Source organism: Crotalus tigris, unplaced genomic scaffold, assembly GCF_016545835.1.
Source record: "Crotalus tigris isolate CLP2741 ecotype Arizona unplaced genomic scaffold, ASM1654583v1 scf7180000018940.2059657, whole genome shotgun sequence".
Lineage (NCBI taxonomy): Eukaryota > Metazoa > Chordata > Lepidosauria > Squamata > Viperidae > Crotalus > Crotalus tigris.
The window spans coordinates 671322-698493 of NW_024097284.1; the positions used below are offsets into that span (position 1 = coordinate 671322).

Below are 27172 nucleotides of genomic sequence, written 5' to 3' on the forward strand. Positions count from 1 at the left end.
TTTTGCGTGGATGTGTGGTGGTGACATCCTGTGTGGTTTTTGTGAGTGTGGGTCTGGTATCATTTTTTGTGTTAGGGAGTCGTTTGTCAATAAGGGCGGGTTTCCAAATGGCTGGTAGGCGGGAGGTATCATCTCGCTTGTTCATGCTGTGTGGGCGTTTTTCTATCTCGATGGCTTCTCTGATTATTCTGTTATTAAAATGTTCACTTTTGGCAATGGTTCTGGTATTTTTAAAGTCAATTTCATGTCCTGTGGCTTTAAGGTGTTGGACCAGGGAAGATGTTGGTTCCTCTTTTTTGACTGAGTTCTTATGTTCTTCAATGCGTGCACTTATTCTTCTGTTGGTTTGTCCGATGTATGTGGTGGGACAAGTGGTGCATGGGATTTCGTATACTCCTTGATTTTCTAATTCAATTTTATCTTTGGGGTTTCTAAGGATGGTGGATATTTTTCTGTTTGTGCAGAATGCTGTTTTGATGTTGTGTTTATGGAGGATCAGCCTGAAGATGACGAATGGGACTTCGTCGAAACGTCACCAAGACACTTCCAATTTTACGCGGGGAGAAAACCCGAACAACCAAAGACCTACATATATATATATATATATATATATATATATATATATATACACATATTTAAACCCCATTTCAACTCCGGTTGGGCTGCTGGAACGTGCTGTATTGCCTCAGCTGCTGCTTAATCTGTAAGTTTTGGGAGAATCCACCAGGAAAGTAGCGAGGCCCTGATTGGATCTTCATTATATTTATAGTGTATTATACTCTATTTAAACCCCATTTCAACTCCGGTCGGGCTGCTGGAACGTGCTGTATTGCCTCAGCTGCTGCTTAATCTGTAAGTTTTGGGAGAATCCACCAGGAAAGTAGCGAGGCCCTGATTGGATCTCCATTATATTTATAGTGTATTATACTCTATTTAAACCCCATTTCAACTCCGGTCGGGCTGCTGGAACGTGCTGTATTGCCTCAGCTGCTGCTTAATCTGTAAGTTTTGGGAGAATCCACCAGGAAAGTAGCGGCCCGCGCGCCTAATGGCGCGCGAATTATATAATTATATAACTAAAAATCACAAACAGTAGCAGTACATTCAGGGCAAGTGTGTCTAACATCCCCTCTGTCTAAGATGTCTGGCTTAGTTCAGTGCAACACTTGCTTTGCAGCTGTCTTTCGCAGTACCCTTTTCAAACTTGGAAACTGTCCTATCTGTAAACAAATCACTAGCCTACAAGGACAGATCATTTACCTAGGGTCTGTAATCCGTGCTCTTCGGGCAGAAATTAGGTGTCCAGTTCAGCCCCTCTACTCTAGTAAGCCTCCGTGCTATCAGCCCCCTTTACCACAAAGATCCTGCAGGAGAAGGGCAGTGTGGACAACCGTGGGATCTGGCAGGGTGAGAGCTGTGAACCATAAACACAAAGCTTTCGCTGTGTCCCTGCACAACAGTTACAGTGCCCTTGCTGACCTTAATAGGGACATTAAGGAGACAGGTAAAGGTATTTGTGAAGATAACTCAAATAAGCAGGGGATTGTGGTCCGAGATGAAGAACTAGATTTTGACAGGGAGAAGTGTGAATCAGGTATTGCACATCAGTCATGCAAGAATAGAAAGGCTCCCAAAAAGAGAAGCTACCTTCTGGTAGGTGATTCAATTATAAGGGATGTAAATTTAGGAAAGGACACAGAGGCTTTGAAAGAGGTCAGGTGTCTTCCAGGTGCTACTGCCAGTAGGGACAAGAAGCGTATTTCTAAAATAATCAAGAATGGCAGCAAGGACTTTGATGTGGAGGCTATTGTACATCTTGGCACTAATGATCTGTCCCAAAAAGATGTACTCTCTGTGCAGAATGATTTCCAGAGCTTGGGGAAGGAACTTAGCAGAATAGGCTGTAGGCTTACTTTCTCAGAGGTTTTACCAGTGTATAAGGAGCAAAACGGAAAAGGCCAGCGCATAGCACAATTCAATATGTGGCTAAAGGAGTGGTGTAAAGGGGAAGGCTTTGGATATATTAGTCACGATGTCAGTAGCTGGTCCAATCAAAAGATGTACAAAAGAGATGGTTTGCATCCATCAAAAAAAGGGACTGAGTTACTCGGCTATAAATTCACAGATTTTCTGGAGGGAAATTTAAACTAAACAGCGGGGACAGGGAGTTAATTGATACGGAACAACCCTGTCCCCGGCAATTTAAAAACTATAGGGCTATCAGTGCATGTAGCATAGATGTGTGTGTGGACAAGAATATCAACCTTGCTATCAAGCAAAATGAAGCATCTAATAGCGAGTGCCACATAAAGTGCACTAACCAAATAGGTGGTAAGACAATAGGGGAACTCAGGCACCACACAGGTTATGTAGAAAGGAAACACAGGGCCACCCACAAAGGACTCAAATGTTTATACACCAATGCACAGAGTATGAACAGCAAACAGGGTGAACTAGAAATTCAGGTTAATGAGGGCAGATACGATATTGTTGCCATTACGGAAACATGGTGGGATGAAACCCACACATGGAACACACAGCTAGAGGGATTTAAATTATTTAAAAGAAACAGACCAAATAAAAGAGGAGGTGGAGTTGCTCTCTATATAAGAAATAACTACATCTCCACAGAAATAGAGCACAACAATGATAAAAACTGTCTTGAATGCATTTGGGTCAATATAAAAGGGGGGGGAAATGACATTGCCATAGGTGTATACTACAGACCACTCAACCAAACAGAGGAAATAGATGAACTTTTTGCTAGTCAGCTAACTAAGGTATGTAGGAAGCACATCACAATAGTAATGGGGGACTTTAACTACCCTGACATCAACTGGGAGACAAACTCCGCACCAAGTGGAAGATCAAACAGGTTCCTGGCAAACCTAGCAGACAACTTTGTCTCCCAAAAAGTAGAGAAGGGAACTAGGGGATTAGCCATTTTGGATCTAATTCTCACTAACAGAGATGAAATGATAGACGGTGTTGAAGCCATAGGAACCCTGGGAGGAAGTGATCATGCAATATTAGAATTCAACATTATAGAAGCACAAGCAATAGAACACAGTCAAACTAGAGTCTTGGACTTCAAGAGAGCTAATTTCAATAAACTTAGAGAGGGCTTGGGAAGGATTCCATGGATGAGAATCCTCAAGGGGAAAACAACTCAAGAAGCTTGGGAAATTTTGAAAAATGAGATAATAAAAGCACAGTCTAGCACAATACCAACAAAGAGGAAAAACAACAGCTCCCAAAAGAAACCAGCATGGCTCATAAAGAACTCTCTGACAAATTGAAAGATAAAAAGGACAAGTATAGAAAGTGGAAAGAGGGGAACATAACTAAGTCAGAATATCAGCAAATAGCCCGAGCCTGCAAAGATGAAGTGAAGAAAGCCAAGGCTCAAAATGAACTAAGGCTTGCGACCAAAGTCAAAAATAACAAAAAAAGCTTCTTTCAACATGTAAAAAACAAGAAAAAAGTGAAGGAAATGATTGGTCCATTAGTGCGTGGAAGTGGCAAGAAGGTGACACGCAACAGGGAGAAAGAACTATTTAACTCATTTTTTGCGTCTGTCTTTACACAAAGGGAAAAAACAGACCAACCTATCAAAAATAGTGCCATAAAAAACAAAACAGAAACATAAATTAAGATAGGCAAGAAAATGGTTAGTGAGCACCTGTCCAGCCTAGATGAGTTCAAATCGCCAGGACTAGATGGATTACACCCCAGAGTTCTCAAGGAACTGGCAGATGTGATATCGGAGCCACTGAACTATATTTTTCAAAGATCATGGAACACAGGGGAACTACCAGAGGACTGGAAAAGAGCTGATGTAGTTCCCATCCTCAAAAAAGGAAAAAAAAATGGATCCAGGGAATTACAGACCTATCAGCCTGACCTCAATACCTGGGAAGATCCTGGAAAAGATAATCAAACAACGAATCAACGAACACCTAGAGGCAACAAAGTCATTACTAAAAGCCAACATGGGTTTGTCAAAAATAGATCATGCCAGACAAATCTTATTGCATTCTTTGACCAAGTGACAAAATTAGTGGATCAGAGGAATGCTGTGGACATAATTTACTTGGACTTCAGTAAGGCATTTGATAAATTAGATCACAACCTACTACTTGACAAGATAGAAAAATGTGGGGTAGACAGAACCACCACCAGATGGATCCGTAGCTGGCTGACCGGCCGTACTCAGCGAGTGGTCCTCAATGGAACTGCATCTATATGGAGGGAAGTGTGTAGTGGGGTGCCCCAGGGCTCTGTTCTGGGCCCAGTACTCTTCAACATCTTCATCAATGATTTGGATGAAGGGATAGATTGGGAACTCATCAAATTTGCAGACGACACCAAGCTGGCAGGAATAGCCAACACTCCAGAAGACAGGCTTCAGATACAGAAGGATCTGGACAGACTTGAACACTGGGCACTAACTAACAAAATGAAATTCAATGGTGAAAAAAGCAAGGTTCTACATTTAGGCAAGAAAAACCAAATGCATAAGTACAGCATAGGTGGCACCATGCTCAATAGTAGTAACTGTGAGAGGGACCTCGGAGTCCTAGTAAACAATCACCTAAATATGAGCCAGCAGTGTGCTGCAGCTGCCAAAAAGGCCAACACAGTGCTAGGCTGCATTAACAGAGGTATAGAATCAAGATCACGTGAAGTATTAATACCACTCTTCAATGCCTTGGTAAGGCCACACTTGGAATACTGCATCCAGTTTTGGTCACCACGATGTAAAAAAGATGTTGAGACTCTAGAAAGAGTACAGAGAAGAGCAACAAAGATGATTAGGGGACTGTAGGCTAAAACATATAAGGAACGGTTGCGAGAATTGGGTATGTCTAGTTTAACGAAGAGAAGGACAAGGGGGGACATGATAGCATTATTCCAATATCTCAGGGGCTGCAATAAAGAAGAGGGAATCAAGCTATTTTCCAAAGCACCTGAAGGCAGGACAAGAAGCAACGGGTGGAAACTAATCAAGGAGAGAAGCAACCTAGAACTAAGGAGAAACTTCCTGACAGTGAGAACAATTAATCAGTGGAACAGCTTGCCTCCAGACGCAGTAAATGCTCCAACACTGGAAGTTTTTAAGAAGAGACTGGACAGCCACTTGTCCGAAATGGTGTAGGGTTTCCTGCCCGAGCAGGGGGTTGGACTAGATGACCTCCAAGGTCCCTTCCAACTTTACTATTATTATTATTATTATTATTACATACATACATACATACAAATACATACACACCCACACACATGCATACATACATACATATGTGCGTGGGTGTATTTCTAATATATAATAACTATCGTAATTTTTAACTATATTTTGAATAGATGAGTCCCATATTTTATTATACTTATCCGTACAAACTCCACATCTATAGCCAAACAGCTCATAAGTAGCAAGTATAACCAAGTCTCTAATCCACTGAGTAAATGGGACTGAATGTCACTCTTCTAGCTATAATAAAGACACAGAGAATCTATTTGCGTTACCCAGTTGTCAAATTCCATGTGCTGGGAATGCGATTCAAGAAAATATTATTCTCTGTAAATGTTACCTTTTGTTACACATTCACATTTATATATTCCACTACTTTCTCCCAAAACTTAATAAGTATAGGATATTGTAAAACATGTGTTTTTAAGGAAGCATTATCCAACAAAATGCTTTCCTAGAGAATCCTTTTCTGAGACCTTTAATAGTGTCCAATGCACTATAAATATTATTTTTGTTGTATAAGTTATAATTTAAGGCTCATTGACATTCCTGCTGTAGAAATTAAGACACTCCCATTGGCAAGACAATATAGGAACCTCTTTATTCACTCTTAGACATTTCTAAAATTCTGTTTTCACTTCGTCATTAAGGGGTACTGAGTGTAGATTAATGAGAAAAAAAATGAATTTCAACAATTGTAGAATCAGGCTGCAGTATAACAAAATTGACAGACATTAAGGGGGTCTGAATACTTTCTGAATGCACTGTAGTTCAAGAGACAGAACATACCTGATTTTTAATTGTGATTTAATTGTTCATATCTCAAATAGTTCTATAGGATATTTAAACAGTGACTGCTTACTTTTGTCTGAAGAGCAAAAAAATGCAGTCCCAATGTCACTAATGAAGTAGAACCAACAGTCCACATCAAAGTATCTGCATCGAAGAAACTAAAACCCAAGAACACATAAATATTTCTATGACATTCATAACCACATCAACACAATGCAATTCAATTTATTCATTAACAACTTACGCATCAATGGATCCAAGCCATGTACCCATAAGGATTGTCTAAAAATAAAAATAAGTTTTATTGCATTACTTATGTATTATTACTATTATCTTACATAATATCTTTTTTTTTTGCATTTGTTCCTGAAGGAAATTCTTCATTTTCCAATTCAGAAAAAAACCTATAATTCATTCTACCATATAGAATTTTTACATGTAAATTCCCAGCCAAAAAATCCTACGCACTTAACAATATTTATACAGGTATGTTTTGTAAAATTATGTTAAACTAAAAAGAGATATACTTATTAAAATGATTCAGATGAGAGAACATAATGGGAAGTTATAAATGTGCAGATGGAGAGAAAAACCAATGTTTTTTTAGAAGAATCTTGACAGACATGAACACTGAGTCCTATTCAACAAAGTGCAATTCAGTGGTGAAAAAAGTAAGATTTTACACTTGGGCAAGAAAACCCACTTGTACAGATATAGAATAACACTGCTGGCTCAACAACAGTAATTCTGAGAGGGATCTAGCAGTCCTAGTGAATAACCACATAAGTATGAGCCAGCAGTGTGCTGCAGCTGCCAAAAGAGCCAATGTAGTCCTAAGCTGCATCAACAGAGAGATAATATCAAGATCAGGTGAAGTATTAGTACTGCTATATACTCCTTTGATAAGATCACAGTTGAAATACTGCATCCAATTTTGGTCAGCACAGTCCAAAAAAATGTTGAGACTTTGGAAAGAATGCAGAGAAGAGCAATAAAGATGATTAGGGGCTGGAGGCTAAAACACTTAGTTGCAAACTAAGTAAGTCTCGCCTAACAAAAAGAAGGATTAGGAATGACATGATAGCAGTCTTTCAATATTTGAGGGGCTGTCACAGAGAAGAGGGGGTCAACCTATTCTCCAAAGCACCTGACAACAGGACAAGAAGTAACAAATGAAAGCTTATCAAACAGAATTCCAACCTAGAACTAAGGAGAAATTTCCTGAGAATCAGAACAATTAATCAGTGGAACAGCTTGCCTCCAGAAGTTGTGGGCGCTCCATCCTTAGCGGTTTTTAAGAAGAGATTGGACAGTCATTTCTCTGGAATGGTATACCCAGGGTGTTTTGTCCTGAGCCTGCAAATGCAGGCACAGGACATTGCAAGGTTCCCGGGCAATTGCAGAAGCTGCCCGGGACCAGACTTAGTGGCGCTTGCCGAGCATGCATGCGCAAGGCGCGAAAAGTGCCTAAAGAGCTTGCCATCTTGTCCGGGGAATGGGGACATATAAAAGGAGGCCTGCGTGCCTTTGTTCGTTGTTGTTGAGTTGGAAATAAGCACAATAAAGAGCTGTTCCAGAGACATGTGTAGTCTTCATTCGCCATCGCTCCCAGGACTTAACACTGGCGACGAAGGTGGGATCCTTAACAAGGGAAGCTAGAAGGAAGTTTTAAGACTTACTCACAAGAAATCCTGGAAGGGAAAACGGCGTTAGATTCAGCAGCTATCCTGCCCGTACAGCGTCGCTGGAGAGTGAGTTTGGCTGAGAAACCCTTTCCCTGCAGAAGCGAGTGGTGAGGCATGAACTACAATGGCGAAAATAGGCCGCTTGTCAGAATTCGATGTTGCACACCCGGAACGTTGGGAATCATATGTTGCAAGAGTAGAGAACTATTTTAGGATTAACCAAGTTCATGAAGATGGGCTGAAGGCTGCCACATTGTTCTGTGTATGCGGCCAAGAGACCTTTGAAATTGCTGAAAACTTCATGGCTCCTGCTTCTCTGGAAAGTGTAACATATACAGACATAAATAAACCTCTAAAGGAACATTTTCAGCCCAAGCTGTCTGTCATTGCATGGAGGCACATGTTTGAACAAAGGGATCAGAGGGCAGGAGAGTCTGCTAAGAACTTTATCGCAGCATTGAGGCGAGCAGCCAGACCATGTGAATTTAAAGATTTAGAGGAAAGACTGCGTGATCGTTTTGTGTGTGGACTGAGAAATAGAGACTTACAGCAAAGGATCTTCACAAAAGAAGACATTTCATTCCAAGATGCTCTGCAAGAAGTTACAGCAGAGGAAGCAGCAGGCGGAGCAGTAAAAAACATGCGGCCACCCCGAAGCTCTCCAGAGACTGTTGCTGTCCACCAGGAGAACGTGCAAGAAGATTTGGAAGAGGTTCCTGAAGATAAGATGAATAAACTCTACCAGGCAGCCGGAAGGAGACAGAGGGATCGCACAGAAAAGGCTTCAATAACTCCACAATGCTTCGGATGTGGAGGACACCATAGAAGAGCAGACTGCCGGTTCCGGTTCGCCATTTGCAAGGCCTGTGGAAGGCAAGGCCACATTGCAGCCGTATGTCTGAGTCGTCAGAAGGTACAACCTAAAGAAGAATTGCATCTGAAAGGTACCAGGGTCCCCAGCCAAAATAGGGTGGGTTTCTGCGCAACACGCAGAAATATTCTGAGGACAGGCACACATAAACCCCTAAAAAAGAAATTGTCCCTTAAAATAAAGTTGCAAGGGGTTCCCTTATCCATGGAATTGGACACTGGGTCCGCTCTCTCCATAATTTCCCTCAACACTTTCAGGAAGATTTGCAGCAGCAGTGGCCTTCGAGTGAAACTCAGGCCATCCACTGTGATACTTACAGACTTTCAGAATTCTAAGGTGTGTGTTAAGGGGGAGGCCACCCTTAAAGTACAGTACAAGGATTTTGAGGGTCCTTTAGATGTGTTGGTTGTTGGGGGTGAACGTGCGAGTCTTATTGGACTCGATTGGTTTGAGGCTCTGGGAATTCAGGTCATGAGGCTGCACCATTTGCAAACGTCTAGTCTTGCAGAAGTCTGCAAGGAATTTGCAGATGTGTTTAGCTCTGAGCTTGGAACCTACAAGGGGCTTCCAGTTTCACTACGATTAGATCCATCCATTGCACCCATTAGGGTCAAGCCTAGGAGAGTTCCGTTTGCTCTTAAGAACAAGATTGATGCTGAACTAGACAAATTGCTCCAGCAGGGCTTTCTAGAGCCTGTGGATTCTAGTCCTTGGGAAACCCCCATAGTAACGCCTTTAAAGGCTAATGGGGACATTCGTATTTGTGCGGACTACAAGTGCACACTAAACAAGGCACTACAGCAACATGCTTATCCAGTACCTGTAGTAAGTCACATTCTGGCTTTCCTAAAGGGGGGGGCGTATTTTTGCAAAGCTTGACCTGGCACAAGCCTATCAACAGTTGCCTGTTGATGAGGCAGCTGCTGAGGCTCAGACGACTGTGACTCATAGAGAAGCTTTTAAAGTGAAGAGATTGCAATTTGGGGTAAATGTAGCCCCTGGCATTTTCCAGAGTATTATGGAGAGCACAGTGAGGGGTATTCCAGGAGTCTGTCCATATTTTGATGATGTCCTCATTGCAGGAGAATCACCTCAAAACCTGGCTGAGAGACTAAGGGCTGTCTTGCTGCGTTTTAGGGAAGCAGGTCTCAAGTTAAAAAAGAACAAGTGTAAGATAGGAGTCAATTTTACTGATTTTGGGGGATTCAGGATAGATGCCCAAGGTATCCATCCTTCTGCAGCTAAATTAAAGGCCATTCAGCAGGCCCCAAGCCCTAAGTCTAAAGGGGAACTACAAGCCTTTTTGGGGCTACTAAACATTTACCATGCCTTTGTGCCAAACAAAGCTGCTATAGCTGAGCCATTGCACAGGCTCTTAGACAAGCAAGCCTGTTGGCAGTGGACTAAGGTCCATAAAAAAAGTTTCAATGAGGTTAAGGCCTTGCTTACTTCTAATGCTGTACTGGCTTACTTCAATGAGCAGTTACCTGTTTGCATTGCCTGTGATGCTTCTCCATATGGAGTGGGGGCAGTTCTTAGCCATCTGTTGGCTGATGGGACACAGGTCCCTGTGGCTTATTATTCCAGAACCTTGTCTTCTGCTGAGTGGAACTACGCTCAGATTGACAGGGAGGCGCTGGCCATTGTGGCTGGCATTAAGAAGTTTCATGATTTTATATACGGCTGTCATTTCATGGTCTACACTGACCATAAGCCACTGCTAGGGTTGTTCACTATGACCAAACAGACCCCACATATTCTTTCTTCTCGTATGCTGCGTTGGTCCATTTTCCTGTCAGCATATGACTACTCTTTAATTCACAAGCCTGGAAAGGAAATGGGTCATGCTGATGCTCTGAGTAGATTACCCCTTCCAACACTGGAGCCTGATCCTGCTCCAGCCATTAATATTCTGTCCATTCAAGAGCTGCCTGAGTCTCCCCTCAATGCAAGGGATGTGGCTGCAGAAACTGCCACTGACCACACGTTCACATGCGTTTTTCATGGGTGTTGTCAGGATGGCCTGATAGATGCCCTGATACTGAGTTTCAGAGTTTCTGGCAAAGAAGACATGAGTTGTCCACTTTCAAGGGTTGTCTGCTATGGGGAACTAGGGTAGTAATCCCTACCTCATTGAGGACTAGAGTGCTGCATTCTTTACATGAAGGACATCCTGGCATAGTCAGGATGAAGGCACTTGCACGCAGCCATTTGTGGTGGCCTCGCCTCGATAAAGCCATTGAGGCTCAAGTACATGGGTGCCATGTGTGCCAACAATCCTGGCCTGAAATGCCTCAGGCCCCAGTTCATAGATGGGAGGAAACTCAAACCCTATGATCCAGGGTACATATAGATTACACTGGGCCCTTTCAGGGGCAATTCTTCTTGGTTGTTGTTGATAGCCATTCTAAGTGGCTAGAGATTGTTCCTGTGTCCTCCACTACTGCTGCCAAGACTATCCAGGTGCTGAGAAGTATTTTTGCAACTCATGGCCTTCCAGATGTTTTAGTTTCAGACAACGGTCCTCAATTTACCTCTTCTGAGTTCCAGGTTTTCCTCCAGGCCAACATGATCCGCCATGCAACTTCTGCTCCTTTCCACCCATCCACCAACGGAATGGCTGAACGTATGGTGCGCACCACCAAGGATGCCCTTAAGAGACTCTTACAGTGACTGGCATCACAGGTTAGCAGACTTTCTTCTTGCACATCGCACCACACCCTGCACAGCCACCGGGAAGAGCTCTGCTGAACTTCGTTGGGGTCGCCGGCTTACTATTAAGTTGGACAGGCTGCATATGGATAGGAGGGGCATCTCAGGTGTTTCATCCGAGGGCACCAAGGAGCCTGCAAGTGGGTGCTCCGGTCTGGACTCGGAACTACGGGCCTGGTCATCTCTGGGTACCAGCTGTGGTCTGCAAGTTCTCGGGGCCCTTGTCTTATGAAGTGTCCCTGGAAGACGGCTGCGTTCTTCAGTGGCACATAGATCAGCTGTGTGCGAGGCTGGAGTTTCACCCTTCCGCTCCTGGCTCTGCTCTGGGGGGGGGGGGAGGAAGGTAATAGAGTGCATTTTGGGGATCACTTTCAGCAGTCATTATTGGTCGCTGAGGAGGTCAGTGATCCCACATCTCAAGATTCTGCAAGTGCTCCAAACAGGAATCCTGCAAGAAAACTGGCAATACAGCATGGGGGCAGGCCAAATTCCGCAACTGCTCCCAGAAGGAAGTCTTCTAGAGTGGGAACGATCAGGGAGGCTACTCCTGACTCTGGCACCTCAGGCATGACCTTGGGATCCGCCGAATACTGGGGCCCCTTACACACACCTGTGTCACAGGGCAAGTCCAAGAATGGTCGCGGGTTCAAGGACATAGGTTCTCAGGAACCATCCAGAGTAGTTCTGGAATCCTCAGCCAACTCAGAAGGTTGGGAGAGTGCAGCTGCTCTCACAGAGCCTGGAGGAAACTTTGGCATTTCTGTCGGTACGCCCTATCAGGGGTCACCTGCAAAACCTGTGCATAAAAGTCCTGGTCTAGCAAGCTCATCAAACGGGCTGGTAGGCCAGGCACCTTAAGGTCAAGTCCTGGTCTGTCCAGTCGGGCAGGGGAGCTGTCAGGCCAGGCAACCTCCCTAATCCTGCATAGGTCCCAACGGGTTAAGGCCCCTCCTAAACACCTAGATGAGTATGTAAAGTTCCTGTCAGCATAAGAACAAGTCTATGGTGAGGAGATGGAACCTATGTGGGTAGCAATAGAACCTGCAAAGCACACATTAGAGAGTGGCAAACAAGTTGTAGTAGAATGGAGTGTCTGTGGGATGGGAAAAGAAATTATTTTTTTTATATCTATATTATTTTATATTCTTGTATGGATTGTAAGAACAAGTACTGTGTGTGTTCTAGCTAAGAGGGGAGGGGTGTTGTGTCCTGAGCCTGCAAATGCAGGCTCGGGACATTGCAAGTTTCCCGGGCAATTGCAGAAGCTGCCCGGAACCAGACTGAGTGTCGCCGGCCGAGCGCACATGCGCAAGGTGCAAAAAGTGCCTAGAGATGTTGCCATCTTGTCCGGGGAATGGGGACGTATAAAAGGAGGCCTGCGTGCCTTTACTCGTTGTTGTTGGTTTGAAATAGGCACAATAAAGAGCTGTTCCAGAGACATGTGTATTCTTCATTCGCCATTGCTCCCAGGACTTAACACAGGGGTTGGACTAGAAAATTTCCAAAGTCCCTTCCAACTCTGTTAGTTTGTTATTATTCACTTGAAAAAGTGCAAACGACAACAGAGTCAAATACTCGTAGTTATTATATGTTTCAGGCGCATTCCTAGATGCAATCATTTATAAAATGCAGTTATCCTTATGCACCACTAATAGTAAACAAAAATAATTTGAAGTGATTTATGACCTATTAGTAATTAAGATATGACTCTGGGTAAGTACTAAGGTCATGATGAGTTATATAATTTATAACATGCTAGAGTAAAAACCACTTATGGCAGAAAATTATTTTTTTAACCAATTCAGCTTGACAACTTTAATGAACATTCTCAGGCTGTTTATGCCAACACACTGCATATTCATAATTACTATTATATGCAATATGGGGATGAAACAGCATTTCCTCAAAACTTATATTGGGGGTGAAAATAGCTGTAGGATAGGAAGTACAGAGTTTTATTGTTTTGAACTTTATACGAATTAGATTAGCTTTCTCTATCCTGGTGCCATATTAGCCAAGCTTGCTGGGACCTGGGGCGATATTGGCAGAAATTCTGGTCCAGCACATTTCAGTCTGGAATGGAAAATATCACACTAGACAGTTCTATCTGTCTTCATTTTTACTGTAAAAACCAAGTAGAACATTATTCAAATTATAAAGTATTGCAGAGCCTAGGTGCAGCAAAAGGTAGCAATGACATACTGTATATAATAAACTGATATTAAAATATCATTAATATAGACCATTACTTTCAAGAGATACTTACAAATAATGCTAATAAAATGATATTCAAAGGAAATTTTCTTCGGGCTTGATCACAGCATGCTAAGGCAATAACAATTAGCAGGATTGCTGGTCTAAAAATCAGATAAACATACTATTATCATAGAGTTTAAAATGCCCTGTTGTTATCTTACAATTGATATAATAAAAAATTAACATTCAATAAATAATTATAGATAAAATTATATTTACATTTAATAATCCAATAAAATGCCTTTAAAGGAAAACAATATAAACTGAATAGATCTTTAAATTTCTTTAAAAAAAATGCAGTGATGAAGTTTAAGATATTACAGTAAACACACCATTTCTCAAAGAGCAAACATCAGTTCCAAATTTCAGTCTAACCATATTGGATTAATAATTGATGCAGGTTTCCTATAAATAGAACTGCTTCTCTCAGTGGAAATTTGAAAGGACACTTTTCAAACTCACACATACAGCCCCAATGACTTGACTGAGTTTCCATGGTAGATTTGGAGGACATGAAAGCTTGACATGAGTAGAATCACCCCTTGCTCGTTTTGGTTAGCAGACTGGCATCCATTTTTAAAATCTCAATAAGACAGAGATTCTATCTCATAATGGTATTAGAACTCTATTATGATTATTATAAGAATATCTCTGTATTATAACTCAACTAAAAGGTTAATTTAATTCCGCATCTAATTGACCTTGGCTAATTTTTGAGGCTAAGCAGGACTGACTCTACATACTTAGAACTTGGGTGGATGGCGTCCTGTAATTAAGAGTTGTAGGTTAGACTGGAAGTAAAAGATACATTTGGAAAAAAAACTGCAAATCCCTTCTATATTGCTACCAATAAAATAATGTGGGTAGAATCTCCTGACACTGAGCTAATGCAAGATGACTTTCCTTGCAATCCAATTTACTGAGTATACCACTTCTCTCTGATTATTTTCATAATAATCAAAAACACTCTGATGAAATTTTAGATAGGTGATCATCTTATGTCAAACATACAATATATTTGCTTAATATTATTAAGTAATGTTTCTTAGCCTACAGACTGCAGATACAATTGGTACTACAAGTTGTTGGTTTGCTTGTTCAGGGATATTGTTTTTTTAAAGTTTTTCTATGAAATAATATATATTTACTAAGGAGCAGATTTTAATGATTGACAGTTGCATATATAATACTTACAAGAGAGAATAGCAAAACCATGGACGTCTCCGAACCCATATTTTAAGGTATTTCCTAGACCAAAAAAATTCAAATATAGTTACAGAAATGATACAATGGAATTAATTAGTAATTTATTCAATACATTTTAAAATACTTCCATCTCACCTTTTTATATTCAGTAGGGATCTAAACAATATTAAAAATAATGAGGTTCAAAATGCAATAAAACAACAGAAAGCATGTTAATCATCAGGAGCTTAATTTACAGAAAACATTTTACAATTATTATATTTTAAATAATTATATAGGAGAAATTACTTTTTTAAAAAAAATCCACCTCTGTCAACAAAAGGTTGTGTGTGTGTGTGTGTGTGTGTGTGTGTGTGTGTAATGTTCTTCCTACTTTTTCCCATAACAGTAGCCCTGTAAGATAGGTTGGATTTTTTTTTCCATCAAAAGAAAACAAAAATCAGCTGCTCATACAAAGCAATTGTTTAGTAGCAGAATATAATTTTTAACCAGATAGAGGAGAAAAACTGTCAGATATAAATTTGTAAGTGTAGATTTTGCATAAGTCCATTATGTATATTTAAATGGTGCTTTCTGTATAACGGAGCATTTTTCTGCATTTAAAATTGTATTTCAAATTAAAATTTGACATCCATAATTTTGGGGTAATTTGTGAGTGCTCCAGCACTGAAGGTTTTGAAGAAGAGATTGGACAACATTTGTCTGATATGGTAAAGGGTTTCTTGCTTGAGCAGGGGTTGGGCTAGAAGACCTCCAAGATCCCTTCCACTTCTATTATTCTGTTATTCTAGTGGAAATGTATTTACCTTTGTTACTTTGTGAATAATGGAATAAACTATTTAGCACATAATTCTCTATATCACCTGAATAATAGACCTTGTGTCCCAGATGCAATTCAAGCAGTGAATATTGTGGAAAGACAAGGAACAGGAGACATTTGATCCCTCCCCCCATTATTCAAATCCTAGAAAACATGAAAGTTCTATAATGAATAACTTTGTTAGTCACTTTGCTTCATGTTAACTTGTTTATCTTTTCCTAAGTTGCACCTTGTTATTTGCAAAGGGTGTTTTTCCCTCACAGTAAGAGAAGAAATACTTGAATCCACTAAAATGAAATATAATATGGGGGAAGAGAAAATGAGAAAAGGATGAAAAGATTAGACTTTCACATGTCAAAGATTAGAAAACAATTGGCTAAGAGCATGCCGCTTGGAACAATTGAAGGCTGGGAGAAAATGCACCTTCTGCAATGTGGCAAATAATATCAAAAATATACACAACCCTCAACCATTCAAGGCATGCTGATCACACTGATGTGACCAGATCTATCCATGTGATAGATCTCCTGCACACCGCAAGTGGCATATTTGGCTGCAAGCAAAACACTGTTTTTTCGATGGTGTGCAGTATTTAGGAGCTCCCATGTAATGGAATGAGTTGAATATTATACTGCATTATTGTTGGAACCAGTTGCTGCTAAATTTAGGTACCCGCGAGAGTTATTGCCCCAACATATCCTGACGGCACCAAGTTGGTGACAGCTGCAATAAAGCACACTTACCAGTAGATGAACATACATATTATAGCATCAGTATAACCCAGTTGAAATGCCAACATGAGATATAATTTCCAAAGAAAGGCTAAGGAAACAAAAATAATTTCAGATTATTATTTAAAACAAATGAGGCATTCAAGTTTTGTCTGGAAGTTAAAAGGTATCCAGAAAGCAAAAATGGCACCATTTTAATAAATCCATGGATTATTCAGTTCACCAAATATGTAAGGTTAGATAATGTAAATAAGAACCTCTTTTGTTCCCACAGGTTATTCCTTTCAAATGTAATATACCTCAGTTGCTTTTTCAGACACTGAACAATTGTGTGCTCAACAACTTTCTTAGATGAAGAGCAGCAAAGTTTCTGCCGTTGTTTTCTTTCTATGATTATCAGTCCTATGAATCAACTAGGGCAGGGGTCTTCAAACTTGGCCCTTTTATGACTTGGGGACTTCAACTCCCAGAATTCCTCAGCTAGGCATGCTGAGTCAAGTCATAAAAGGGCCAAGTTTGAAGATCTCTGAACTAGGGGATAGCAAATAGGTGTAACTCACTGAGATGCATAAGAGGAATATGTTGTTAAACCCATAATTTCCATTGACAACACAGGAAAATGGTTAAAATATGCTTTGATTTATTTATTTTTATTTATTTGATTATAGGTAGTCCTCAACTTGCGATCACAATTGAGCCCAAATTTTCTGTTGCCAAGTGAGACATCTGTTAAGTGAATTTTGCCCCATTTTATGAACTTTCTTGCCATAGCTGTTAAGTGAGTCACTGTAGTTGTCAAGTTAGTAACATGGTGGTTAAGTGAATCTGGCTTCCCCCATTGACTTTGCTTGTGGGAAGGTTGCAAAAGGGGGGGCCGTGTAACACTGAGACACTGCAACCCTCCTAAATATGAACCAGTTGCCAAACAACCAAATTTTGATCAGGTGATGCTGCAGTGATTATATGTGTGAAAAATAGTCATAAGTCACATTTTTCAGTGCTGTTGTAACTTCAAACAGTTACTAAACGGACAGCTGTAAGTCAAGGACTATCTGTATTTTTTTTTCTGCATAAAGAAATTAATTAATGCTGAGAATAAGCAACAGCATTTGCTGAATTCAAAACAAAATGTTTTGTATCTTCTTTTTTTGGCTTATGTTGTTTCTTGAAATTGTTGCGTAAATGAAAAAATAATGTTGATGGGATATGAATGGATTAATCTTTGACTGCTGCCAAACAACATTGCAGCTGGCAGTGGAAATGAAAGAGACATTATTAAAATTTTATTCTAGTGAAATTCTAAGGGTATCTATATCAGAGATTGAACATCAATAAACTACTTTCTGTACTTCCTTGATCGATTGCTTGTGTGCCATATAGCAAAGCATGAATCACAAAGAATGAGTTACTAGAATGGCTAGATATTAGCAAATTCACTTTCTGATACTGCCCCCCCCCCAAAAAAAAATACTGAAAAAGGAATAGGAGTGGAAACAATGAATTCAAAGTTTGCATAGTATAAATGTCAAGAAATCAGCACTGTCAAAGGTACAAAAACATATCTACTATTCTCTAATGCACACATGTCAACCACTCTGCGAAGTGGTTTCATGTGGCCTACGAAGCCATCCTGGAAACAGTGAGGGAATGGCCCCCACTGCCTTGGCCCTGGCCTGTTTTTCTCCCTCCCTCATCTCAAATATTTTCCCATCACTCTGTACTTAGGAAGGAAGGAAGAAAAGAAGGAGAGGGAGGGTCTGAGGAAAATCCTGCCTTAGTCCTGCCCTGCTGCCCTTTCACCATCCCCTTGCCCCCACCTCCTGGCCTATCCTGGGGGTCTCCCATCCTATTGCTAAGGAAGCTTTGGATACAAAGCTGGGTCTCCTCTCATGTAGAGGGAATGGGCCCCCCTCTGATTTTGCCCTTGTACCCATCATGAGTAAACTGGGTAAGAAGAGCAAGCACAGCAGCAGCAGCCTTGAGGAGAAGGTAAGTGCAGCGGGGGAAGTGGGGCTGGGCTTGATGCCGCGGGTGCTCGAGGGCCAGGCTGGGTGTTTGACCTCTGCTGTCCAGGGCGCCCAGCAGCTCACACTACCATCCAACCCACCCCGCATGGCCTGAGAGGAACAATGAGGCTCCTCCAGAGACCCTCAGATCTGTCCCACTCCTGCCCAGGCCCCCACAGGCACCCTTGACACAAACGATGTAGAGCTGGCCATGCCCACCCAGTAGGCTACACCCACTCCATCCACGCCTACCCAGTAGGCCGCACCCACCTTGGCCACACACCCCCGCCCCCCCGAGGGCAACCGCAATGCTGATGCAGCCCTCAATGAAATTGAGTTTGACACCCCTGCTCTAATGTATGTGCATGTGGGAATGCAGCGGCTTTCTAGCTTTCTATTTCCTGAACTTCTTGTCCTTCCCCTTCTTGCTGCAATGGTCTGTTCACTTCTCATCACTAGGTAAGCAAGTAAGCAGAAACAAAGAGTAGTTATAAACTTAAACTAGATTCCACTTAGGTATTAAGCAAAATCGTACTAGGGGTGTGCAAACATTTTGAATTTTAACTTTGAAATTCAAAATGTCTCTTTTCAAGTTTGATAGTAACTTTGAATAGTTTAAGTATAGAACAGCTACTTTAGAGCTGAACTTCGATTATTTCAAATTCAGAATGGTTCAAATTCCTGTTACTTCATGAACTTTAATATGACCGTTTACAGCCAATTGAATCGAATGCATCCAGTTCAAAATATACCCATTATCTCTGAATAATCTTTGTTATTGTAGATTACAAGGAATATTACAAAGTGTTAGATAAGGTTTACTAAAGTCAATTCTATTCCTGGGAAGGTGAATCTAAAGGGAAGAAATAAGAGGATTTTTATCTTCCAACCTGAAGTAACATACATTCCATTACCAACCTGATATAAAGAATTTTATATCAGTTCTTCCCTATATGTTCTTGCCATAGATTGTTGCCACTTACTTCTGCGAACAGCTTTGTCTGCAAATGGACCTGAATCTTCAATAACATTTACCATGTGTTGGCGTCTTCTGTGTGATGGTCCACGTCTTGGACGTCTACCATACGATGGAGAAGATTTTGTTCTTCTTACATGTGATGGAACCCTTTCAAATTTTGATGAAGTCTCTCGAGCAATTGTTCTCTCTTTACTCTGTGGTAAAATATCTTCCTTTACAAATTGCTTCACTGTCCTTGGGACGTCTGGAGAATCACCACCAGGATGTTGGTATTTGATGTATGCTATATCTCCACATAAACTTATATTATTTTCCATCTTGGGTAATTCCATTCCAGTTATACCTTTAGAATGAACACCAATAAACTCATTATAATGGTTATTGTTCTTAAACTCAGTTTCAAATTTATCTTCTTCATCCTGCTGCTGATGAAGTGTGCCCAGCCTGGCGCTTTGTAAGACATCTGCTAGCTGTGCCAGGCCTTCTTCCTGAGATTATGTGCAGTCTTCTTATGAGGTTTTGAAGCCTTCCAAAGCCTCACAAGAAGGCTGTGTGCTATTTGACCAGGGCAGCAAGACCAGCCTGAGCATGCCTCATCAACAGCAGAAGATGGAAAAGGGCAGCTGAGGGCAGCAGAGGCAGTGGAGTCCTGAGTAGCCAAAAAGGTACACATGGGGAGAGATAGGCAGGTGGGAGAGATAAAGAGGAGACAGTTTCTTACCTTACCCAGACTCCTGAGTGGAAGGGAGCAAGCTGGGAATCAGGGTGAGTCCTTGCCTAACAACTGGTGAGATTCAGTTAAGAAAGGCAATGAGGATGTTAGAATTGCAATGTGGTCATGTGATATCACTCTTTACAACTGCATCACTTAGCATGGAAATTTCAGTCCAAATTACTATCATTAACCAAGAACAACTGCAATCTGTTTTTCTCCAAAATAATTTAGGTTAAATAAAGTATTGTAAACCAATGGGCAGATTAAGCTGTTATTTGGATTGCTTTCACCTTTTCTAAATTGTCAAAGTATAATTTAAGAATAGAGGTGTTGATGTTTCTCTGCTCTTTCCCTGCAGTATTTTTACCTTCCACTTCAAGAAAAAGATTTAGGACACTTCCATGGCTGGTTTAATTTTTTACCTTGGGTTAGAAGTGTGGGAAGTCAGCCCCCCAGAGAAAGAAATATTAAAAAGGGCAGAAAAATATATTTCCTCCAAGGATCTTAAAGAGATAGAAAAACATGCCCAATTTTTCTTAATAGCCACAAGTCAGCCTTCCCCAAGCAGAAGCCAGCTCTGTACAAACGCAGATGCAAACCATCAGGAAAGTTGGAGCTAGAAGCTTAGGAAGACAAAGAAACCTAAAATCTGCATACCCCACCCAAACTCTAAGAGTCATTAGCCCTAGCACCAGGGAAGCAGGATATGACCTTTGGGACATAATAGGATTAACTCACAGATGCCAAAGGGACACAGGTCAAAATACATGACACAGGAAATACAAAGCCTCAAACAGGAACAGGAAATAACCTCTAAACAAAAGGCTCCAGAGCAGCGGTTCTCAACCTGTGGGTCGCAACCCCATTTGGGGTCGAACGACCATTTCACGGGGGTCGCCAAACAAGGCTGTCCGCCATTTTTTTCCCCTTTTCTTTAGCTGTGCTACTCCCTCTTATTCTATTGGCTTTTGAAAGCCAATAGAATAGACACTCTTGAATAGAGTCTAATTCTATTGGCTTTCAAAAGCCAATAGGAATTGTCCAGGCTGTCTCTGCCCTGCTGAGCCTGCCAAAAGCCCCAGTCTGCGAACGGTGCTGCAAATTGTGTGCAGCGAAGGCGAGCTGTCTGGAAGCTTCTACCCCTCTCTGCTGAGCAACTACTAAAAATGTAAGTAAAAGAGGGCCAGGGGTGGGAGGTGGGAGGCCAGCGAGCACAGGGAGGGTTGCTAGCACACGTGGGGCCCGGCGGTGCCTTATCTCCCTTGGGCTGGGCCAGCTGGTGGCCCAGCCGGTGGTCGGCCTGCGCCGTCGCTGCCGCTTGCCGTGGCTGCCCAGGAGCGCCTGGGCCTGCCTGCCGCCGCCCCAAATGGGCGGTGGCCAAGGTAAGGCTAGCGGGGCAGCGATGGGCACAGGGAAGGTTGCTGGCACGTGTGGGACCCGGCGGGTGCCTTACCTGCCTTGGGCTGGGCCAGCTGGTGGCCCAGCCGGTGGTCGCCCTGCGCCGTTGCTGCCCCTTGCCAGCTACGCCTCGGCCGGCGCAGGGGGCGGCACCACGCATGTGTGGTGCTCCCGAGCAGGGAAAGTCCTCGACTTATGACCAGTTGGGTAGTCCTCGACTTACGACCGGTTAGGTAGTCCTCGACTTACGACCGGTTGGGCAGTCCTCGACTTACGACCAGTTGGGGGTTGCGGCATTCAAAAGGTTGAGAACCACTTCTCCAGAGGGTATAAAAACCTACTCCCTACATGTGCTAAGTTCGTTTTCTCTCCTCTTTTCTCCAGAACCATCTTTCTGTTTGGCTCTTCAATAAACTGCAACCTTCTTTCTAAAGCAGTCGCCATGTTGTTTATCCCCAGCTTGGACTGGGACCATGATGAAGACTTTTCTTTCAACAGAAGTATGTTAGAAGATTGTGAATGCAGAAGCTACATCATTCCTCCTAAAACATTTCCCACTCAACATAGACATTTCATTTGTTTTTACTTTTTCTTTAATCAGGAAGGTAAAGCTTTCCAGTGTAGACTTTACCTTTTGAAATCAATTCATTTTATTTTAACTTTTTGAGGTTCTTCTTTGACTTCTAAGCTTTCTAGAATGAAAATTAAAATTCATTATTTTTCATAAATCAGAAACCAAGAGGAAGCATCTTTTTTCCGGAAAGCCAGTTGATTATGATTAAAAATTAAGGATGGGTGGGGGCAAAATCACACTTAATCTAGTCTGCCTCATAGGCTAGTGGTGAGAAATTAATGGATTAATACCTTCTTACCATTGTCTTTCCAAGAAGATAGACTTAAATATAATCCAGTTAAAAATAAAGTATTTTACTGAACTTTGAGATGAAATGAAACAATAGTGAGCATAGTGGTGTAATGGAAAAGCTAAAGTACTCTAAAATTTGTGTGAAATGTGAATCTAATGGAAATTTCATCTAAAAAAAGTAAGCAGTTTTATATTTTATGATTAAAAAAAATAAAGAATGCCTGCTTGGAGGAAAAAAACTTTATGCACCTGAAGGTAACACTTAGTGCCTTTCTGGCAATATTGAAACCACAATTCAAGTATGCAAATATTGGATATATTGGAAAGTAGTTATTAAAAAGCTAAACAAACATGATTTTAGAAGAGAAGTTAGTGGTTTGCCACTACATAGAAATGAGAGATTGACATAGACAGATAAGGAAAGAATGAGGCAACAGAGAAAACACTGTACCAATTAGAACAGAAACTAATCAGGCTATTCCTTATTAGAGCAATTAAACCTAAGAATTTTAGAATTAGGTATGTGCAAATTTAACATAAAAGAAGGTTGCTCAATGCTTTTGACCTAAGTGCTAAATAAACTTATTAATTTTGAATTACAGAAACTGATGTTTTGATCTGAGCAAGGAACAAATCAAAAGAAAAAAATTCTTCCAATAGATTTACACATCATAGTTGAAAAGCTAGTTATAAATAAAACATTTAAATATTTCTTTGCCAATGGCTAGCAATCTTTTATTTATGCAGACCGTTAAAACCCACCATACTGCAGGGCAGTCTCCCTATCTCCTCCATAGGAGTCTCAAATAATCTTAATTTTAAAAATAACATGTTTAATGTTGTTACCTGAAATCATGTGAGATAATAAATGATCGATCATCATAGACATTAATATTTTTGTTCAAATCTTTGCAAGATAGGATGGTCTCCCAAGATCTTTGTCATTATTCAGTCATTTAAAATGTTATTTTGGCAAGGATGTTGTCTGGTCCACTATAACATTCCTAATCACAGGATAGGAACTATTGGTCTAAGCTTTATATATAGAATTACATACAGATTAAAACAGATGTAAGTTTCTTCAAATGCTTCTTACATATAATGTTAAAATTAATGCAAAATATAGCATTTTCATCAATAGGAAAATGCTTTAGGTTAGAAGGAGTTGTAGGGTTCAAAACAAGAAGTGAAGGAAATTTATTCAGATAATACTATGCATCATTAAAATTAAGATTACTTACTAAAATATAGATGGTTGCTACATTGATTTTCAGGAAGACACTATGGCAACATAATACACAGAAGTTTCAAGCAGGAGAATTCTAAAAGCAACAGTTGATAAAAGAGTCTTACAAGAGCCAAGGAAAAATACATGGGGGAAAGGTAATGGCACAAAAACAGCAAAATCTGTTTCTCCTATACTAATCTATCTTTGTGCTCTGTTAGTAAAAGCTTATATTACTATAAACTTCAAAATCAAAACTGTTTCTTTTGTCATGCCACTGAAGATTTTTAACCAACTGTTTATTTTTTCTTTCTACTGGGAACCATAAAAGCAGGAAGTTGAGAAGTATGGCAGATAGCCTTGGCTCAGATGGTGATCATATCTTGTTAGCAGAGCTGTACAGAACATCAGATTCAAAGGTGAAAATGTGCTTTACAATATGTAGAGGCAGCAATGTAACACCTTTCTGTATTTTCTCTGTTATGTAAAATTTTAAGCTTTATTATTAGTATTACAATAAAAGTGTTATTGGCATTCTGACATGGCAAAGTGACATGAAGTTTAGAAAACCATGCTTTTCATTTGAGCCAAAGCAATTTCCTTCCAGGTGCAAAAACTTTTTCAGGGGCCATCAACTAAACAAAACAGTTGTATTCTGAAGTCCCTAATTATAGTAAAGTTGCAAGTGTTGAAAGAAATAAGCATAACATATTTTAATGGTGTTTACCTTTTCTCATGTCTAACCTATAACAAAATCTTCATGGCAGACCAATGTATTTTATTGTTTGATATTTTGCTTTCTGATACATCCTATAATTCAAGTGCACATCTGTGCTTTATATAAAGACTGAACTGCCTCTTAATAAAGTTTTGCCTGAACTACTTGTTGTTTGTATTGCCATTGTAAGGAGACATGTAAAAGCCATTTTGCAAAGGTCTTTCTCTTTCAAATCTAAGTTTTTTCAAATGTTTCTAGGTTCTTTCCAACTCTTTCCAACTCTATGGGCAACGGGATAGCAGTGTGTTCTGGGGTTGTATTGGTCCACCCCTATCACAGAACAGGTGAAAGAGGGTGAATTCACTCTCTGTCTTCAAAGGAAGTGAAGAACTAAGACAGCGTTGTCAAACTTGTAACATCACGTGACGTGTTGCAACGTGTCACTACTTTTTTGCCATTGCTGACAATAGGGTGGGCACGGTTTTGCTATGATGCATCCGGCCCATGGGCTGGTAGTTTGACACCCATGAATTAAGGAGTCAGGAGGAGGTAAATGCTAGCTGGTAGTTCCTTAGAGAACACAAATATAAGAAAATGGGAAAGAAAAGGAGCAGGAGTCTGTTGGGGCTCATGATCCATTGTAGGACCAAGAAAACCTATTGTGAGAGTGTGAGATTCACAATATTATGTATGCTTCACCTGATGGAGAAACAGCTGTACAGGTAATCCTTAACTTACACCATTTGTTTAATAAATATTTGAAGTTACAATAATACTGAAAAATTTGACTTATGACCGTTTTTATACTTACAACAGTTGCATCATCCCAATGGCCACATGATTAGAATTTGGATGCTTTGTAACTGGCTCATATTTTTGACAGTTGTAGGGTCCCAATGACATGTGATCGCCTTTTGTGACTTCTGACAAGCAAATACAATGAGGAAGCCAGATTCACTTAACAACTGTGTTATTAACTTAACAGCTGCAGTGATTCACTTAACAACTGTGGCAAGAGAGATCGAAAAATGGGGCAAAACTTTTTTAACAACCGTCTTGCTTAGCAATAGAAATTTAGCAATAGAAACTTACAAATAGAAATTGTGGTTGTAAAATGAGGATTACGTGTAATCAGTTCTGATGGTATTCAAGAGGAAGCATATGGGTGTAGGGGGAAGCCTCAGACTACTTACTTTGTGAGAGAATCAACTAGTCTGTGAACACTAGAATCTCAAAAAGAACATAAAAAGCACTAACTAAAAAGAGGCTGATACTACCATAGCAGCAGTATAACAACCTTATTTAGAAAAATGTCTGCAGGCTTAGGATGCTGGAAAGCTCTCAGTTCAAATTGGAATGAGTAAGTAGCTATATTTCTTAACAGAAAACGACAGAGATTTTTGGATAATATGGTAAGCAAAATTGATCAGAATGGAGAACTTTTAATTGATGTATTTTACATCAAACATGTGAAATAATTTTTAATCATGTGTGTGCAATTTAGTGTTAAAAGTGAAAAAGATCTTAAAGCTATAGCAGTTTCCTTTTTGTGAATTAATTTGCCATTGCAATTTGTAATTGTTTTTTCTGATTAATATTGCTCAGGGTAGAGTAATAAGTAAATTGGAAAGATTAAGGTGATGATTGCAAGGGAGTAATTTGAAACATCTTAGTATTATGAGGATTTGGTAGATAAATAGTGTACTGTGCCATTACAATCAGAATAAATATCCTTTGTTTTATTTAAAAATATACAACTAATAGAGCAAGAGGTTTGTTACTGATTATCTCTGTCCCTATTGAATGGTTTGAATGAGTTCCACATGAATCTCTCTGTCATTACACCAGGGCAGGGCCTCTCTTGCCCCCAGCACTTCTTTGCGCTTATAGCGCTGTTATAGATTGTGTACAAAAACAAACAAGGAAATGTGATTATTTTTTAGAGAAAGATTTCACAGTGACAGTGTTAATATTGATGGAAATAAGTAGCCAAATGTTTGTAAGCATTTGCCTGTGTAGATTTCTATGTTTAAATGTATAAAAAACAGTCAATTTGAAAAACTGTTTTGTGTTCTGGAAATTTAAAAATTATGTGAGCCTGTAGCTAAAGTACTAATGTTCAGACTTAATTCCTATTAATAGCGCAACAATACTGCTTCTAGCAAGGCTTTGATGCAGACTCTTCTGTAAGCTTTCTTCCAGTGATGGTTATTATTATCTAAAGATCTAAGTCAATTATAGAGTCCTGTTAATTTGTGTGTGGTGTGCTTTCTGTTCCCAACTCCTGATTTTATTTTGGAAAAAAAATTCAAAATAGAGCTTGGAGACAATGAAGAAGAAACAAATTTCAGTTAGGCACCCAGTCCTTATTTCTTGCATGCAGTGGTCCATCCTCTGTATTAAACGCCTTTTCCTTTTCTCATTGAAAGTCCTGCTGAATATTTCACATTTCTCTAAAAAGCTAAAAGCACCCAGCCAGTCCTGTGGTATACTAATTTACTTTTGAGCCCTATAATTGTAATATATCTTGCTTGCCTATTAAAATGGCAGACCAAAAGCCAAAATTAAACAGCTTAATATAAGCCAGAGTATAATTATCAAGAATGTCAAAGTTGTTCTTCAATATTATTGCTGGGGTCGAAGCAGATGTTGGTTTATCTGTTTAAAATTTGCTGTTCTTTTAATGACTTTCCTTTTCTTAATCATCAATTCTCTGCTGTTAAATTTCACCTGTATTGTTTGATTTAGTATGAAACATAAAAATAAGCTTTGCACAGGAGCTGGATGAGTCTGTGATCACCATGGAGATAATGGAAGAATAGAGTAAAATAAAACTCCCTCAAATAAAAAGTATAATTAACAAACCCAGGTTAAACGTAACTTACCATATTAAACTTATTAAAATGAAAGAATGTCTATATTATACACACTTCCTTACTGCCATT

General features: G+C 40.2%; 1 protein-coding gene across 4 annotated transcripts in view; it reads right to left on the reverse strand.

The window, feature by feature from the left end:
• LOC120314512 (protein lifeguard 1-like) overlaps positions 1-27172 on the reverse strand; it is a 35690-nt gene that overhangs the window by 7157 nt on the left and 1361 nt on the right. The window contains exons 1-7 of one of the 4 annotated variants that reach the window (XM_039357695.1): positions 22051-23561; positions 19311-19649; positions 16334-16412; positions 14759-14812; positions 13575-13665; positions 6285-6322; positions 6111-6198 (exon numbers count right to left, since the gene is read on the reverse strand). In XM_039357695.1, coding sequence (XP_039213629.1) covers positions 6111-6198; positions 6285-6322; positions 13575-13665; positions 14759-14812; positions 16334-16412; positions 19311-19638 — 678 coding nt within the window. In that variant the 5' untranslated portion in view covers positions 19639-19649; positions 22051-23561. Of the gene's footprint in view, positions 1-6110; positions 6199-6284; positions 6323-13574; positions 13666-14758; positions 14813-16333; positions 16413-19310; positions 20575-22050; positions 23562-27172 lie in introns of those variants that run through there. The other 3 variants (XM_039357697.1, XM_039357696.1, XM_039357698.1) reach the window with 3 other exon arrangements.